Source organism: Aotus nancymaae, unplaced genomic scaffold (assembly GCF_030222135.1).
Source record: "Aotus nancymaae isolate 86718 unplaced genomic scaffold, 86718_ANA_hifiasm-v0.15.2.pri h1tg000019l, whole genome shotgun sequence".
NCBI classification, from domain to species: domain Eukaryota; kingdom Metazoa; phylum Chordata; class Mammalia; order Primates; family Aotidae; genus Aotus; species Aotus nancymaae.
The window spans coordinates 25,224,791-25,240,928 of record NW_026988431.1 but is presented as its reverse complement, the minus strand read 5'-3'; the positions used below and the strand labels follow the sequence as shown (position 1 = coordinate 25,240,928).

Here is a 16,138-nt window from a genome sequence, read left to right as displayed (position 1 = left end):
TCCCTCCTCCTCACCTCCCCCTCCCTCCCCCACCTCTCCTGTCCCCCATGCCTTTACCAAGAAAGAATGCCAACCATTTCCCATTAAACCGTCTCCATACTACACAGAGTTATATTTATCTCAAGCACCATATCAAATGCTCACATTAAAATTAAGATGTCAAAATGTTCTTTTTTGGAGACTGAAGTAAGTGGCTAGTGAAGAGGTGATGAGAAGGCAGCCAAGTCTCAGATGTTCACTGGAAGCAGTCCTCAAGGGCAGAGAGATTCCTAACTGGTCATGCGTCACCATCTACCTGCTTGGAACTGAGCAGAAACAACTCTCCTGATTCAAACCGGACTTCATGGAGACAAACCCCTCTGCTGTCAACCTGTGACATTTTTACCCACTGTGTAACAAATGTAAAGTTGACTTTTAATTTTTTTCTTTAATTATCCAATAAAAAGGAGGAGGGAAGTAGTTTATATTTCCAAACAGCTTTCTCTGTGAAAAAGTGTTTCTCTCTTCAAAAGCTGCAACCTTTTGATTCAATGTAAAGCAAAATAAATGAAACAGTAAAAGGATAGAAAAGTGAATGATTTTTATCAAAAAAATAATGGCTGGGCACAGTGGCTCATGCCTGTAATCCCAGCACGTTGGGAGGCAGAGGCAGGCAGATTATGAGGTCAGGAGTTCGAGACCAGCCTGGCCAACATGGTAAAACCCTGTCTCTACTAAAGATACAAAAAAATTAGCCAGCAGGGTGGGATGGTGGTGTGCGCCTGTAATCCCAGCTACTTGGGAGGCTGAAGCAGGAGAATAGCTTGAACCTGGGGGGTGGAGGTTGCAGTGAGCCAAAATCACGCCATTTGTTGTTCCAGCCCGGGCAACAGGGTGAGACTCTGTCTCAAAAAAAAAAAAAAACAAAAAAAAATCATTAACTTAATCTTTGGCTAGACGAAATTCTCCAAATAAAAATTATCATACTCTTAATGTTTATATTAAGTTTATATGAGTTTATAAAGCTGGTTATAGAGATGATTAGATTACTAAAACAAAATAATAATTCACAGAGTTGTTCATTTTGCTTTAATCTACATATTACATGCCCCATAGGAGTTAACTCAGAAACTGGTAGTTACTGGATGCTGGGGTGGGCATCGTGCCCCCGTGCTCATTTTGGGGCAGGTGGATTTGGGTCAGAGCATGGTATAAGGCAATACTTTACAGCTATAGTACCACACTTCGGCTTGACTCTCAGCTCTGAGTGGCAGTGGACAAACTGACCTCTCTAAGCCTCAGTTTTCTCATCCATAAAATGGAGACAATGTTCTCTTTACAGGTTTGTTGGAAAGTTAAGTGAGGTAGCGGGGATGAACCCTACACAGATTAGAACTTGCATATAGAGACAGCACAAAGCAGACCCAGGGAGCCATGGGAGCCTGGGTGCAAAGATGGCCTCCAAAAGTCCTCCCACCCCAGTATGAGCATGTCATTCTTCCCAGCAAAAAGCGGGGCTAGTTCCCCTCCCTTGAATCTGAGGTGGTGCTGTGACTTACTTTAACCAATAGAATGGCTAAAGGGATACTGTGGCATGTCCTGGCCTAGGTCTTAAAAGCCTGGCAGCTTCTGCTTTTGCCTTTTCTTGAAAATTAGCTGCCACTTAAAAAAGTCTAGACTATTGAGGAGGCCACATGAAGCGGGAAGCAGCCAGCCTCCAGCTGTTCCGACTATCCCAGATGCAGCATCAACAGACAAGTGAGGCCATTTTGGAACATCTAGCCCTGTTCCAATCTCAGCCACAGGAGTGACCCCAAGTGAGACCCTCCGAAGAACTGCCCAGCCTAGATTACAGAGTCATGAGCAAATAAAATGGCTATTGTTTGAAACCAGTAAGTTTTAGGATGATTTGTTATGCAGCAATAGCTAACTGATACAGAGTTGGTAAGGAAAGCTTTTGAAAGCATGAAAAATATACCTGAACTACATTCAAAATGTACAGGACAGAGTAAAGAGGGGGTACCCCCATTTAGCTTCTCCCAAAATTTTTACCAGAAGGAGCTATGATTGTTGGCCAAACCAAATCAGGACATTCTCAGGCTCACTCTTGTTAACTCTTGCTGCCCAGCAGCCAGCTTCCGGTGGCTTGGAGAATGTACGGTCTACCTGGGAGGAAGGTATCTCTTGAGTAACTTGGTGTCGGAATATGAGCTTTCACTATCTAATTCAATTCCTCCTCTGCAAAGCCAGTATGACTTCTTCCTTCTCTCAGCACAAAGAGTTCACCACTGACCATGCCCTTGGAACAAGTTATGTCAATATGTCCTACCAGTGACACCTGCTGCTATTTTTGAACATCACCTTGTGTTGCTGTTTAGTGGGCATTAACATCCCTAAACATAGGGGACTGTCCCACAGCTCTGTGTACTCTCAAGGCTCCCAGGACAGTCTTTGTCACCTAACAGATCCTCAATAATGTAAGTAACTTTGATCAAGTCACACCACTGGATAGGATGAAAAGAGAAGAATGCAGAAAAATAGCATAACTTTATGCTTCAGCTTCCTGCACAACTTACATTTCCCCAGCACCCCTTAGAGCCTCTGCACATACAGCTGGCTGGCCTGGGCCTGGTACAAGGTAGGGCTTTGACAAGTATGGTGAGAGCATGATAGGGACTATGGATGGCCATCTTGAATTAGGACCTGCAAACAGAGAAGCTAAATTTATAATTCAAGTCACTGGGGAATGAGCTACTGCTGATCTAAGGTTACTACAGGAGCCTCTACCCTTTGGGGAGGCCCCAACACAGAGTTACTTATAACGCCTCAATACTTATCAAACAATTTTTAGTAAATTTCCATCTCCTCAGGCATCTTACATTTTACGAGCCCATTTCTTTTTTTTTTTTTTTTTTTTTGAGATGGAGTTTCGCTCTTGTTACCCAGGCTGGAGTGCAATGGCGCGATCTAGGCTCACTGCAACCTCCGCCTCCTGGGTTCAGGCAATTCTCCTGCCTCAGCCTCCTGAGTAGCTGGGATTACAGGCACGCACCACCATGCCCAGCTAATTTTTTTTTGTATTTTTAGTAGAGACGGGGTTTCACTATGTTGACCAGGGTGGTCTCGATCTCTTGACCTCGTGATCCACCCACCTCGACCTCCCACAGTGCTGGGATTACAGGCGTGAGCCACCGCGCCCAGCCCACGAGCCCATTTCTTATAAGATTACCCTAACTGACCAAGACAGAAATTACCATCTTTCTTCAAATCCTCCTGGAAGGGCTCTGATATTTCCAGAATCCAATCACATAGGCTATTAGATTTGTCCAGAAGGAAAATATTTGAGATTTGAGAAAAGCTGACACCAATAAAGCCATTCAAAGTCAGAGTCTTCCCTCTCAGACCTTGTAGGCTAGAGTGTATACTGGAGAACAATCTGTTGGCCCCATCAAACTTAAAATATGCTTGCCATCTGCCCCAGAAGTTCTCAGAAATACTTATTCAACTGCCCACTGGTTTAGGTGCAAGGATGTGCATTGTTGCTCAAATTGGAAACAGCCTCACTGTCCGTGAATAAAACATTGGTGGAATAAATCATGGGACATCCATTCAAAATGTTATGCAGTGATTAGAAAGAATAAGGTAGTCTTTGCAACAAATGGTGCTGGAAAAATTTGACTTCCATATGCAAAACAAACAAATAAAGTTTAACCCTTACCTTGCCCCATGCATAAAAATTATTTAAAAAATAGATCATAGACCTAATTGTAAATGCAAAAATATTAAACTTCTGGCAGAAAACAGGAGAAAATCTTAGTGACCCTGAGTTAGGCAGAGATTTCTTAAATAAGATGCAAATACAAATCTTAAATTAAAAAGAAGTTAAATTGGACTTTATAAAAACTTTAATGCTTCTGCTCTTCAAAATATAATACTAAATTGGAAAGCCAAGTCAAAAAGTAGGAGATAATATTTGCAAAACACATATGTAATAAATTATTTGCAGCTAGAATATATTAAAACATTCACAACTCAATTAAAAGAAATGGAAACAACTCAATTAAAAGAAATGGAAGGCCAGCATGGCTCACACCTGTAATCCCAGCACCTTGGGAAACTGAAGTGGGCAGATCACTTGAGGCCAGGAGTTTGAGACCAGCCTGGCCATCATGTGAAACCTCATCTCCACACAAAATACAAAAATTAGCTTGGTATGGTAACACACACCTGTAATTCTAGGTACTCAGGAGGCTGAGGCACAAGAATCACTTGAACCTGGAAAGCAGAGGTTCCAGTGAGCTAAGATTACGCCACTGCACTCCAGACTGGGTGACAGAGCGAGACTCTGTCTCAAAAAAAAAAAAGAAAGAAAGAAATGGTTACGGACCCTGTATCTACCAAAAAGAAAATTAGCTGGGCGTGGTGGTGCATGCCTGTAGTCTCAGTTACCTGGGAGGCTGAAGATGGGGATGTCACCTGAGCCCAGGAGGTCAAAGCTGCAGTGAGCTATTACTGCACCACTCCAGCCTGGGTGACAGAGTGAGACCCTGACTCAAAAAAGGTAGGGAAGAAAGGAAGGAAGGAAGGAGGAAGGGAAGGAGGGAAGGAGGGAAAGAGGGAAGGAGGGAAGGAGGGAAAGAGGGAAGGAGGGAAGGAGGGAAGGAAGGAAGGGAGAGAAGGAAAAAGATGCAAATAGATATTTCACCAAAGAAGATACATTAATGACAAAAAAAAATTTGTAAAGATATCCAACATCTTTAGTCATTAGGGAAATGCAAATTAAAACCACAGTGAGATACCACTACACAGTTAAAATTTAAAAGACTGACAATACCAAGTGTTGGTGAGGATATGGAGCAACTGGAACTCTCAAACATTGCTAGTGAGAATGCAAAATGGTGTAACCACTTTGGGAAAAAAATGTCAGTTTCTTATAAAGTCAAATATACACTTATTATACATCCAACAATTCTACTCCTCAGTATTTATCCAAGAGAAATGAAGCACATGTCCATCATAAAGACTGTACATGAAAGTTCATATCTACTTCATTTGTAATAGCTAAAACTAGAAACAAGTCAAATGGCCATCAATCAGTGAATGGATAAACAAACTGCATGTGTACATACAATGCAAAACTACTCAGCAATAAAATGAAATAAACTAAGTAACATGGAAGAATCTCAAGTTCATTATGCTAAGTGAAGGATGCCAGACACAACAGGCTGCATACTGTGTAATTCCATTAGTAGGACATTCTGGAAAAGGCAAAACTATGGAGCTGGAGAACAGATCCATGGTGCCAGGAGTTAAAGCTGTGAGAAGAGAAGGGGGCCCAAGAGAACTAGTAGCGATGGAAATAATCTTTATATTGATTAGAGTGGTTGTTTGTACATTTTGTCAAAACTCATCAAACCATACTCTCAAAAGGGTGAGTTTTATTATATGTACATTTTCCATCAGTAAACTTGACTTTGAAAATTAAGAAAAATGTCACATGTATGCACTGACATGGAAGATTGTCAGTGGAATACTGTTGAGTGAAATAGGAAAGTGGCAGTATATCTGACCAAATTTCTGAACAAACAAGCAAATCTATTTATCAATTTTTATATGCACATATAGAAAGATCTAGAATGATGTACATCCCAAGAATATGGGATGAGGGAAGATAAAAGGAGAATTCCCTTTCCAAGTTTATACATATTTGTATTGTTTAAAATTTTTACAAAATTAAATAAATTTTATTTAATTTGTAATTTAAAAACAAAATTCTTTTTTTTTTACAAAATCAAGTTATGGCAATCTTAGGAGTAAAGAAAAAAGCAGAAAGGAAAAAGGCGCCAATCCTGCATTTGGTGAGGTCCAACAGGTCCTTTGCAGACGTGTTGTGAAGAGCAGACAGAGTTATTGGTTGGTCCTGGCACAGAAACAGAGCTCTGAGCCTGGTCTCTCTGGCCCAGAACTGATGATACTTCAGTTATGCAGAGGTCATAGCCACCTTCTGCCAGCAGGCCGGAGGCAAGTCTGGGCAACTGAGAAGCCCCAGGAAAGCCCCTCCTCACAGCTCACTGTTCCCTGGCAACTCAGGCTTAAATCAGAGCCAGAACTGACGTGGCCTGGCAGTGCAAAGGGTAGCTTCATCAGAGGACCAGAAGAGCTAACAAGTCTGATAAGACCTATCAAACATATCCAGGCATCTAGCCCACAGTTACATCTCCAGGGTCAGGAGTTTGGTTTTCCTCACTTTCCAGGCAGAGATAGTAGGCTGGCCTTGAGCCACCTGGAGTGCAATCACAACACTAGCGACAATAATCTTATCCAATACAGTGTTTTTCACACTATGCTGGGAGGTGTGCTCATTCTGATATATGCAGTTTTTGAAAAGCAGAGGAGTCCATGGACATTAGGAAACCCTGCCTATTTTATGTTGCTGCTGAAAATTTACAATGTATAGTAGCATATGAAAAACACTGAGAAGTCCTGCAGTAAAGAAATGCATTGACTTTGCTTTTACCCCAAAAATATTTGATCCTCAAACCCATTTTTATTTATTATTTAGCTCCCCACTTTTCTCTTATCTACATGTTATACACTAAAAATGTTACTGGTATGATAAATAATTTTTATATAGGGCTTTACTTGTCTTTTTTCTCATTTGATACTCATAAGTGAGGCAACAAGATTAGAATTATAATTCCTATTTTACAGATGAGAAAACTGAGGCTTATGTGAGGTTTGGGGACGGCAGCAGAGGTTCAGGTCACTGGCTGAACAATGACTAACAAGACTAGATATGAATCATGCAGGCTGCTGAATGACACATCAAGCCAGATGTCACCAGTGCTCTAGCTTTTAGGGCTAGACATGTTCTCCATGGAACATCAACCAACCTCATCTTTACCCAAAACCAGACTCAAGAAAAGCTGTGAGTCCAAGAATCATTCAACTCTGAGGATGTAAAACCACATTCTTGGTAGGGAGACAGGAAATCAGGGAAGGCCAGGGACTTCAGAGGGACCCCAAAATGGTTTACAACAACCCGAGGATTGATGGTTCTTGAACTAAAGCCCGTAAGAAGGAAAAACATCCTGAATCCTGAACGAATAAATCCTAATGTTATTTATTTCAAGAATCACAGGAATAAGTGAGCTCATAATATTTAGTAAGCCACCAAAGGGCAAAACAAATCTGCCTCACTCTGTCAGGTGGAGTTTGCCCCAGATTTCCCCTAAGGTAAACCCTGGGAAACTTAGGTGACATTCACTGCAAACTCTTCTAGCCAGTCCAAATACACATTTGTAGTATACTATTTGTACTTAACACAAGTTAATTGTAAATTTTTATTTTTATATATTTATTGCAATAATATTACCACCACAATCCCATTACCTACTCCAACACCATTAGCCCATCACTGGCCTCCCCACTCCCCCACCCCACCACCTTGCCTCCCAGAGAGATGGTTCCTCTTGCATTTGAGGAGATTGGATGGGGTGGGGAGGAAGGCTCACCTAGCAACTTGATTTGGCCCAAGGCCATTTTCAAAACTTGAATCTTGTTTCTGCCCAGCTAAAGGTGGAAATGGAGGGCATGTGGCTGTGTTTGGCAAAACCTTTAACAACAACAGGCTAATGCTGACTGAGACTGAGAAGTAAAGGGTAAGAAAGGGAACTGCTCTAACTGCATATGATTATGCATTCTGCATTCCAGTTATGAGAAGAGAGATACTGGCCAATATGCACAATAATCAGACACTGCTGGGGAGTATCGTAGAGTCACCTACTAGCTGAGGCTGGCTGTGTAGGAAATAATCTCCTCAGAGATGGACAAGAACATACGAAGGCACCCACGCTGCTCCAGTGAAGCGTTACAATCCCTGCAACAAGGAGATTCTTCCAATCCTGCAGGTTGTAGTAGAACAAGTTGCACAAACCAGAGGCCTCAGTATGTTCTGTATTTAATCCACTCCTTAAGGCCTTAAAGGGCTTTAAAAATACTCAGCCACAGGGAAAGGGTTATCTCCAAGGCCAAAATGTAAACATACACAGTCTGAGATAAGAGGAACAGGTGATTTTTTTTTTAAGCACAAGAGAGATTAAAAATTTCCACCCAGTTATCATGGATTATGTGGCAATTCCTTATATAAAGAGTTACCAAATATAACTGTGATGTTTTAAAACCACAAGTGTGTCCTCAGGAAGTAGATGAACAAGACTAAACTGGAGAAGACAGAAACAGAAAAGCAATGATTCAGGAAGGTAAGAGAGGTCAGAGAATTCATTCATTTACTATTTTTATTTTCTTTCTCTTTTTTTTTTCGAGACAGAGTCTCACTCTGCCACCCAGGCTGGAATGCAGTGGCACAATCTTGACTCAGTGTCACCTCTGCTTCCCATGTTCAAGTGATTCTCATGCCTCAGTCTCCCAAGTAGCTGGGATTACAAATGTGCACCACCACGCCCAGCAAATTTTTTGTATTTTTAGTAGAGAGAGGGTTTCACCACGTTGGCCAGGCTGGTGTTGACCTCCTGGCCTCATGTGATCTGCCTGCCTCGGCCTCCCAAAGTGCTAGAATTACAGGCGTGAACCACCCCACCTGGCCCATTATTTTTTTCATTCAATAAATATTTACTGAGTTCCTACCGCAACACAGGCCACGATCTAGGAGTTGGAGATTCAGCATGCACAGAATGTACAAAAGTCCTTGCCCTTAGGAACTTACATTCTACGGAGGTCTCAAGACCGAAGCACACTGGTGTTCAGTGTAATGCAGAATAACGGAAAGATATAATTGATCATGGAGGGCCTCCCTGAGGAGGTGATGTCGGAGCAGAGACCTGAGAAAATAAGCCATGCAGGTATCTGAGAGGAAAGCATTCTAAGACATCAGGTGCAAACATCCTAAGGCACCAACAGGCTTGGTTCCAAGAGGAGCAGAATGGAGTTACGTGTAGCTGGAGCAGAGTAAGCAAGAAGGAGAGTGAAGGAAATAGAATCCAAGAAGCCACTGGGGCCAGGTCACGTGGTATTTGTAAGCAATGCATGGAGTTTGGACTTTGTTTTAAGATGGAAGTCAGTGGAGGGTTTTAAACAGGACAGTGGCAGCTCTGATTTATGTTGTAACAGGATCACCCCTGACTTCACCATAGTAGATTGTAGGGAGAAGTAGGAGACCCAATAGGAGGACACTGAAGGTGGAGATGATGGTTGGTTTTCCAAGAAGTGACAATGGAGGTGATGAGTAATGATCAGATTGGATATTTAAGATAGTATAGCAGATTGTATTTTCCAAAGTCTGCAGCGCCACCAAATACCCCACCTCCACTGTCTTCTTCCGATGGAATGTTGCCACTTCTCCTTGAGGGATGGTGTGTGTTTGCCTTCTCTGAACCCTGGCTCCTTTGCCTCCCAACTCTCTGTACCTCTATTGTTTCCCAGGTCACACTTATCCCAACCTAATGCCTCCTTCTCCCCAGCCTCCAGGCCTTTATTAAAGTTACCAGAACACAGAAAGGGCCTTCTCGCAGACACAGATGCCTCCTTCTCCCCAGCCTCCAGGCCTTTATTAAAGTTACCAGAACACAGAAAGAGCCTTCTCACAGACACAGGTGCAGGTGCCAGGCTCGGCTTCTAGGCTAGCGTAGGATAAAGTAGGGACGGGATAGGGGAGAAAAAGTCTTTCCCCAGACTCTGCAGAAATCTGGAGGGAACTTAGCATGATCAGAGCTATGGAACTGGGGTCAGTGGTGATCTGAGAGACTTCACTGCCATCTGAGTTACAGGAATTTGGAAGGAGGTGTACCAGAGTTGATGAAGAAGGTAAGAGATGAATTTTAATTGTAGTTCTCTGGGAAGTATGCATGCAATAGTCATTTCTGACCTTAAGGGATGAAAATATCAACTATAACCACCATTCATTAAATACCTATAAGGTTCATATACATGTGATTTATTGAAAGCCTCTAGGCTTTTGGGCTAACTCTATGAGGTAGGTATTACTATCTCCACGTATAGAGGTTGACAAAGGTAGCTTAGGTAATCTGCTCAAGGCCACAGAGATAGAACGCAAAGCCAGCCCACCTCCCCGAAGGCCTGTATTCTCTACACCACACTACCCAGCTCCAGGACCAGACACAGTAGGGGAATGAGGAGGCAGGTGAGTGAACTGCCCCATCCCAGGGCACAGAGTGGGCATGATCATGGCCCTTTGGGGGCCAGTGGCAGGGCCTCTTGGCTGGAAGCCCTTGAAGAAAAATAGAATGAGCTATGCTTGGATGACAGACTGCTGGCAGATTCTGGTGGCTCAGCATAGCAGAAGGCTACTTCCAAATTTGGACGGCTAGACAGTGGAGGAACATTTTATTTGGGCTCAGTGCACTCCAATTCCTGCTCCTGCTGGGAATTGCCAGCAAGGACACCTTGCCCTGTGTTTTCCCTGGCCTGACATCCTATTCCAGAATCCCTGCACCTCCTCCACCTGGAAAGCCTCCTGTCCCCATCCCTTGGTGTCCAAATCCTCCCAATTCTCCCAAGTTTAAATGTTTCCCCTCAACAAAGCCTTTGCCAGGAGGAATGTGTTCCCTCTGGGAACTTCGCTAGTTCACTCTCTGCTTTTCTTCCTTGGCACCTGTAGGGCAGTGTGCTTAAGGGCAAGAGCACCATGGTTTAAAGCAGACAGTACCTGGTCTGATTCCTGGCTCTGTAACTCCTTAGCTAGGAAACTCTTCAGAGTTCCTCTGAAGGAATCCTTCTGGAGTTTTGATAAAGTGTCAGAGATTACTGCTGAGGCTCCTTAGACAATGACAATCCAGATCTCAGGACTCAGCCCTCCTCCCTCCTTCCTTCAGGACCCGTAACTAGGGAAGCTCCTTGTAAGACTTAGCAGGCAAGTGGAAATGGGAGGTCACCTTAATAATTGTGGTAACAACCAAACAGGTTCTGCTAAAGTTGGGGGATGTAGGTTAGGCCTGGAGATGACAGAAAATTGCCTGCTTCCTCCCCATGGAATCTAAGATGGCCAGCCCCTCTTTGGGCTCCTGTCTGCCTCCCCTCCAGGGATAGGAAGGATAGAGGTGGCATAGAAACCAGATCTGTGTAAGCCGCTGTTAGCAAGCCTCCTGACCATATGCATGGGACAAAGGTGGCCCATGCCGTGGTGCTGATCATTATGGTAGGGTGACACCCACCCATGAGTAAAATGACCCAAAGAGTGTCCTTGGTTCTGATCAATCAAACTGACAACTCCTTTTTTTCTTTTAGGACATGGTGGCATGGATTTAGATGGGGGTAGCCCAGGTAGAAATGTGGGGAAAGGGGTCTCCTCTTCAACAGTATGGATTAGACATACAGCATCTAAAACACCTTATAAAGGCCAGGCACAGTGGCTCATGCCTGTAATCCCAGCACTCTGGGAGGTGAAGGTGGGCAGATCACCTGAGGTGAGGAGTTTGAGACCAGCCTGGCCAACATGGCAAAATCCCATCTCTAATAATAATAATACAAAAATTAGCCAGGTGTGGTGGCACATGCCTATAATCTCAGCTACTTGGGAGGCTGAGGCAGGAGAATCACTTGAACCTGGGAGGCAGAGTTTGCAGTGAGCTGAGATCATGCCACTACACTCCAGAATGGATGACAGAGTGAGACTTAGTCTCAAACAAACAAACAAACAACCTCATAGAATGTCTTGCCATGTGGCGAGAGTGATCTATTCTGAAATATGAATACTGATGTTTGTGTGTATGTAAACGTAAATGAAGCTCTAGTCTGTTCTTTCAACCTTGCAATATAATTGTCTTGGTCTGTTTGGGATGCTGCAACAGAATATATTTTGCTGGGTGGCTTATAAACAATGAAGATTTATTTATCATAAGCTCTAGGGGCTGGGAAGTCCAAGATCAAGGTGGTGGCAGATTTGGTGTCTGGTGAGAGCTCATTTTCTGATACATAGATGGCAGTCTTCTCACTGTGTCCTCAACATGGCAGAAGGGACAAGGGGTCTCTCTGAGACCTCTTTTTAAAGGCGCTAATCCCATTCATAAAGGCACTAAACTCATGACTTAATCACCTTCCAAAGACCCTATCTCCTCATACCATCACTTGGGGATTAAGTTTCAACATATGAATTTGAAGTGGGGGACACAAATGTTGGTCTACAGCCGTAATTATTTACATATGTGCTTTATTTCTCTGAGTAGATTATTAATTCTTGAGCACAAGGCCCTGGCTGCTTTATCTCTTTATTCCTCTAGGTACCAAATCTGATTCACAGTAGGCGTTCAATAGTGTTGAATGAATTAATGAGTTGATATGCATGATGCATGCAAGATAAATAAACTACATTGCATATATCTAGAACCTTGAAAGTAATTCAGGCCAGGCGTGATGGTTCATACCAATAATCCTAACACTTTGGGAGGCAGAGACAGGCAGATCATTTGAGATCAGGAGTCAAAACCAGCCTGGCCAACATGGTGAAACACCACCTCTACTAAAAATACAAAAATTAGCCGAGTGTGGTGGTGGGCACCTGTAATCCCTGCTACCTGGGAGGCTGAGGCAGGAGAATTGCTTGAGCCTGGGAGGTGGAGGTGGCAGTGAGCAGAGATGGCGCCATTGCACTCCTGCCTGGGTGACAGAGCAAGACTCTATCTCAAAAAAAAAAAAAGGCAATTCAGCTCGGATCAAGCTTCCTTTATCAAGTCTCAGAACAGATGTGCCTCTTGCCAAGAGAACCATGGATTTGCAGCTCCAGGGGCCTTTGCTTTAAATGGAATGACACATGGAAGGCATTTTACACAAAGTCTGGCCCAGAAATGTGAGGTTCCGGGGCCCTCTGTGTGAGCTGACAGCTAAGTAAGTGCCTTGATGCCCACCTGCCTCCTCTAGTCTCTCTCCACGATATGCCAGACAGCTCCCACATCAGGGATGCCACCTAGCCTGGGACAAAAGAACCAGCTCTCCTCAGCTCTGGCTTCAGGAAGTGCCAGGTCACTGATCCTTGAAAAACTAGTCTTTAGATAGGAAGACGCTGACATAACCTCAATGACAGCCTGTGATTGATTCTCCACATGCTGCCTGGAAAATGCATTAGCCCGGTGTATTAGTTTGCTAGGGCTCCCATAATAAAAAGTACCCCATGTTGAGAGGCTTAAACAACAGAATCTATTTCTCATAGTTCAGGGGGCTAGAAGTCCAAGATCAACATGCAGATGGAGTTGGTTTCTTCTCTGACTTCTCTCCTTGGCTTGCAGATGGTCACGTTCTTGCTGTGTCCTCACATAGTCTGACCTCTGTGTACACATCCCTGGTGTCTCATGTGTCCAAATTGCTTCCTCTTATAAGGACACCAGTCGGATTGGATTGGGGCCCACTCTCATGACCTCATTTTATCCTGACTACTTCTTAAAGACTCAATCTCCAGATACAGTCATATCTGAAGTACTAGAGGTTAGGGCTTCAACATATGAATTTGGAGAAGACACATAATACCCAGCTTAAATGGTTTCAGCTGTGGAAGAAAGCGGTGCACATCTCTGGGGTCAGAAGGACCTGAATTTAAGTCCATTTATTTCCCAGCTATATGATCATGGGCAAGTTGTTAAACCTGTCTGAGCCTTTGCTTCCTCATTTGCAAACTGGGGTTTCTAGGTTTGTGAGAATCAAAGAACAGTCATGTGGAAAGTTTCCCCCTCAGCCTACATATAGGAATGTCTGGACTCTTGAATACACATGGCAACTTGCTGATGGAGCCCTGGGGAAGAGGGGGAAGAAGGAGGAGTGCTCATGGCTCCCTTTAGCCCTGCCTTACCCTAAGGAGAAAGAAGGCCGCAATGGAGCAGATGCATTAAGGACATCTTCCCTACCCCTGTGCTGCTGGGAGGCATCACTGTGCCAGGCACAGAAAATGGATCAGGTTTTAGGCTACCTAGTGTCAGCCACATAGAGACGGCCAGTACCTCTCTTTAGGGAGAGACAGCCCTTGCTATTTGAATTGAATAACGACAAGTTGTGATATAGACAAGGCTGGACTTTCTCTTTTTTTTTTCTTTCTTTTTTTTTTGAGAAGAAATCTCACAATGTCACTCAGGCTGGAGTGCAGTGGTGCAATCTCGGCTCACGGCAACTTTCGCCTCCCCAGTTCAAGCAATTCTCCTGCCTCAGCCTCCTGAGTAGCTGGACTTTCTAAAGTTTGAAAATGAGCAATCTGGTTAATAGCTGAAACTAACAATGAAAGCTATGATTCCTGCTTAAACTATAGTCCAAATCTGGGAAAGGGAAATGTGATAAAACTCTTTTAAGAGCCCCAAACTTTCAATAAACTAGTTATTGATACTTATTATTTCTTGTCTCTTTGGCGTCTTAGATTCCTAATACTTCTTCAAAGCACTGAAAGTTCAGATCTTCCAACTTTTCCCACAATACAAGGGTCAAGCCAAAGCACTCTCCTAACTGATTTATCCCCTTTGAATAAAATCTTACATCTCACTTGATTTTTACCATTTGCCCCACACAAAAAAATCCCAAACCTCTTATAAAGCACTCTTTAAAAAGCATGTTAAAATGTAATACAGACTGAAACGGAGGGTTCCAGTGCAAGTGTGGGTGAGGAGAGGTGGCAGAGGGTGGAGACAGGAAATATGAGTCAGGGTGCAGGAGGATGCAATGAGTTCAGTCTTTGCAGTTACCTGAAGAGTTAACTGGGACTGGAAAATCTTCAGAAACCTAGACTTCTTCATAGGGCTTCATGAGCATCTTCAGAACATGTCAAGTGGCTTCCCCAAGAGCAAGTGATCCAAAAGCAATATAAAGGAAAATGCCACCAGGCCTTTTGATGACTTACTCCCGGAAGTGACAAACTACCACTAGAGCTAAGTCACTAAGTCCAGGCCACACTCAAGAAGAGAATTAAGCTTTACCACTTGAAGGAAGGAGTACATATGAATCTGTAGACATATTTCAAAACCATCACTTTCTCCTACTCATCTGCTTTTCTTGAGTTAAGCTTGTGCACACCAAGGTTCTCCTTCCTTAGAGTGACTTCCTTCTCATAAGGCTCCCTGGTTCATTATGCAAATGGATCCTAGCATCCTCTCTGCCAGCTCCCCAAATTTTCAGGGGCACACAGCCTGGTCTTTCTCCTGAGCCTGGCACACTTGCATCCTATTTGTATGCCATCATGGCCCAAAACAAACTTACACCCAAAATCCACTTCCCTATCCTTTTGATATCCTGTACCTCAGGAATGAGACCAAACATCCATGTACACCTGGACAGAAGAAAAACTGACCAACTTTTCTTCTTAAATACTTAAAACTAAAAACATATCACCCTGTGGGTAAGCAGAGAGGCCAAATCTTAGCATGCATCGGGTCACCCAGAAAATGTGTTAAAACAAAGATTTTCAAGTTTCTGACTCAGAAAGCCTTGGGAGTTGGGTGGGGATTTCCATTTCTTATATTTCCAGATGACACTCCTGCTGCTTGTCCAAGGGCTACACTGTGAGAACCACTGGTATAAGGATTAATGGAGCAAAATGAATGCACCTATGGTGATTGAATTATTGGGACACACTTATGCAGAAAGTCATTTTCAGCAGGATAATTTGGACAAACTTAGAGCTTACCTGCAAAATTCTGATTTGTGGCCATGTTCTTCTGGTCTTTTATCTCCTTCCTACGTTCTTCCCCTCCCATTAAATATATCCACCCTAAAAGCATATATAATCTATTTTTTCTTTTAGATTTTTGTTCATAACTGCCTTTCACATTACTGGTACACAAATTCTGAGAATTGAGGTCTTGGAGGAGGCTTGTGGTTTGCAAATTCAAAAACACATTTTGAATTCAGGCCAACTTAAAAGCATATCTCATTACTTTTTTTTAGACTTTCTTACATGCTCCAACTTTCCATTACATTTCTCCTCTTACCTATCAGTTTGAATCTGCAAAGTACTTGTCTTAGGAATTTCACAAACTCAAAGCAACTAATATGTGGTAGCATCTAATATGCAAATGACCTTCTAAAGTAATTTTCCATTTTTATTCTGCTCTATTTCAGTCAGTCTGGGAGATTTCTGGAAAGAGCATGTTCTAAAAACATTTCCATTTATATTAATAATTGGCTCCACAAATGGCCAATTTGTTTTACTTTTCTG

At 43.1% G+C, this 16,138-nt stretch overlaps 1 protein-coding gene across 1 annotated transcript in view; it reads right to left on the bottom strand.

Annotated features, from left to right (window-relative positions):
• Positions 1 to 617: 617 nt before the first annotated feature.
• The window catches only part of HACL1 (2-hydroxyacyl-CoA lyase 1), a 79,151-nt gene continuing 63,630 nt past the window's right edge, over positions 618 to 16,138 (bottom strand). The window contains exon 17 of the mRNA XM_064378666.1: positions 618 to 881. Coding sequence (XP_064234736.1) covers positions 840 to 881 — 42 coding nt within the window. The 3' untranslated portion in view covers positions 618 to 839. The remainder of the gene's footprint in view (positions 882 to 16,138) is intronic.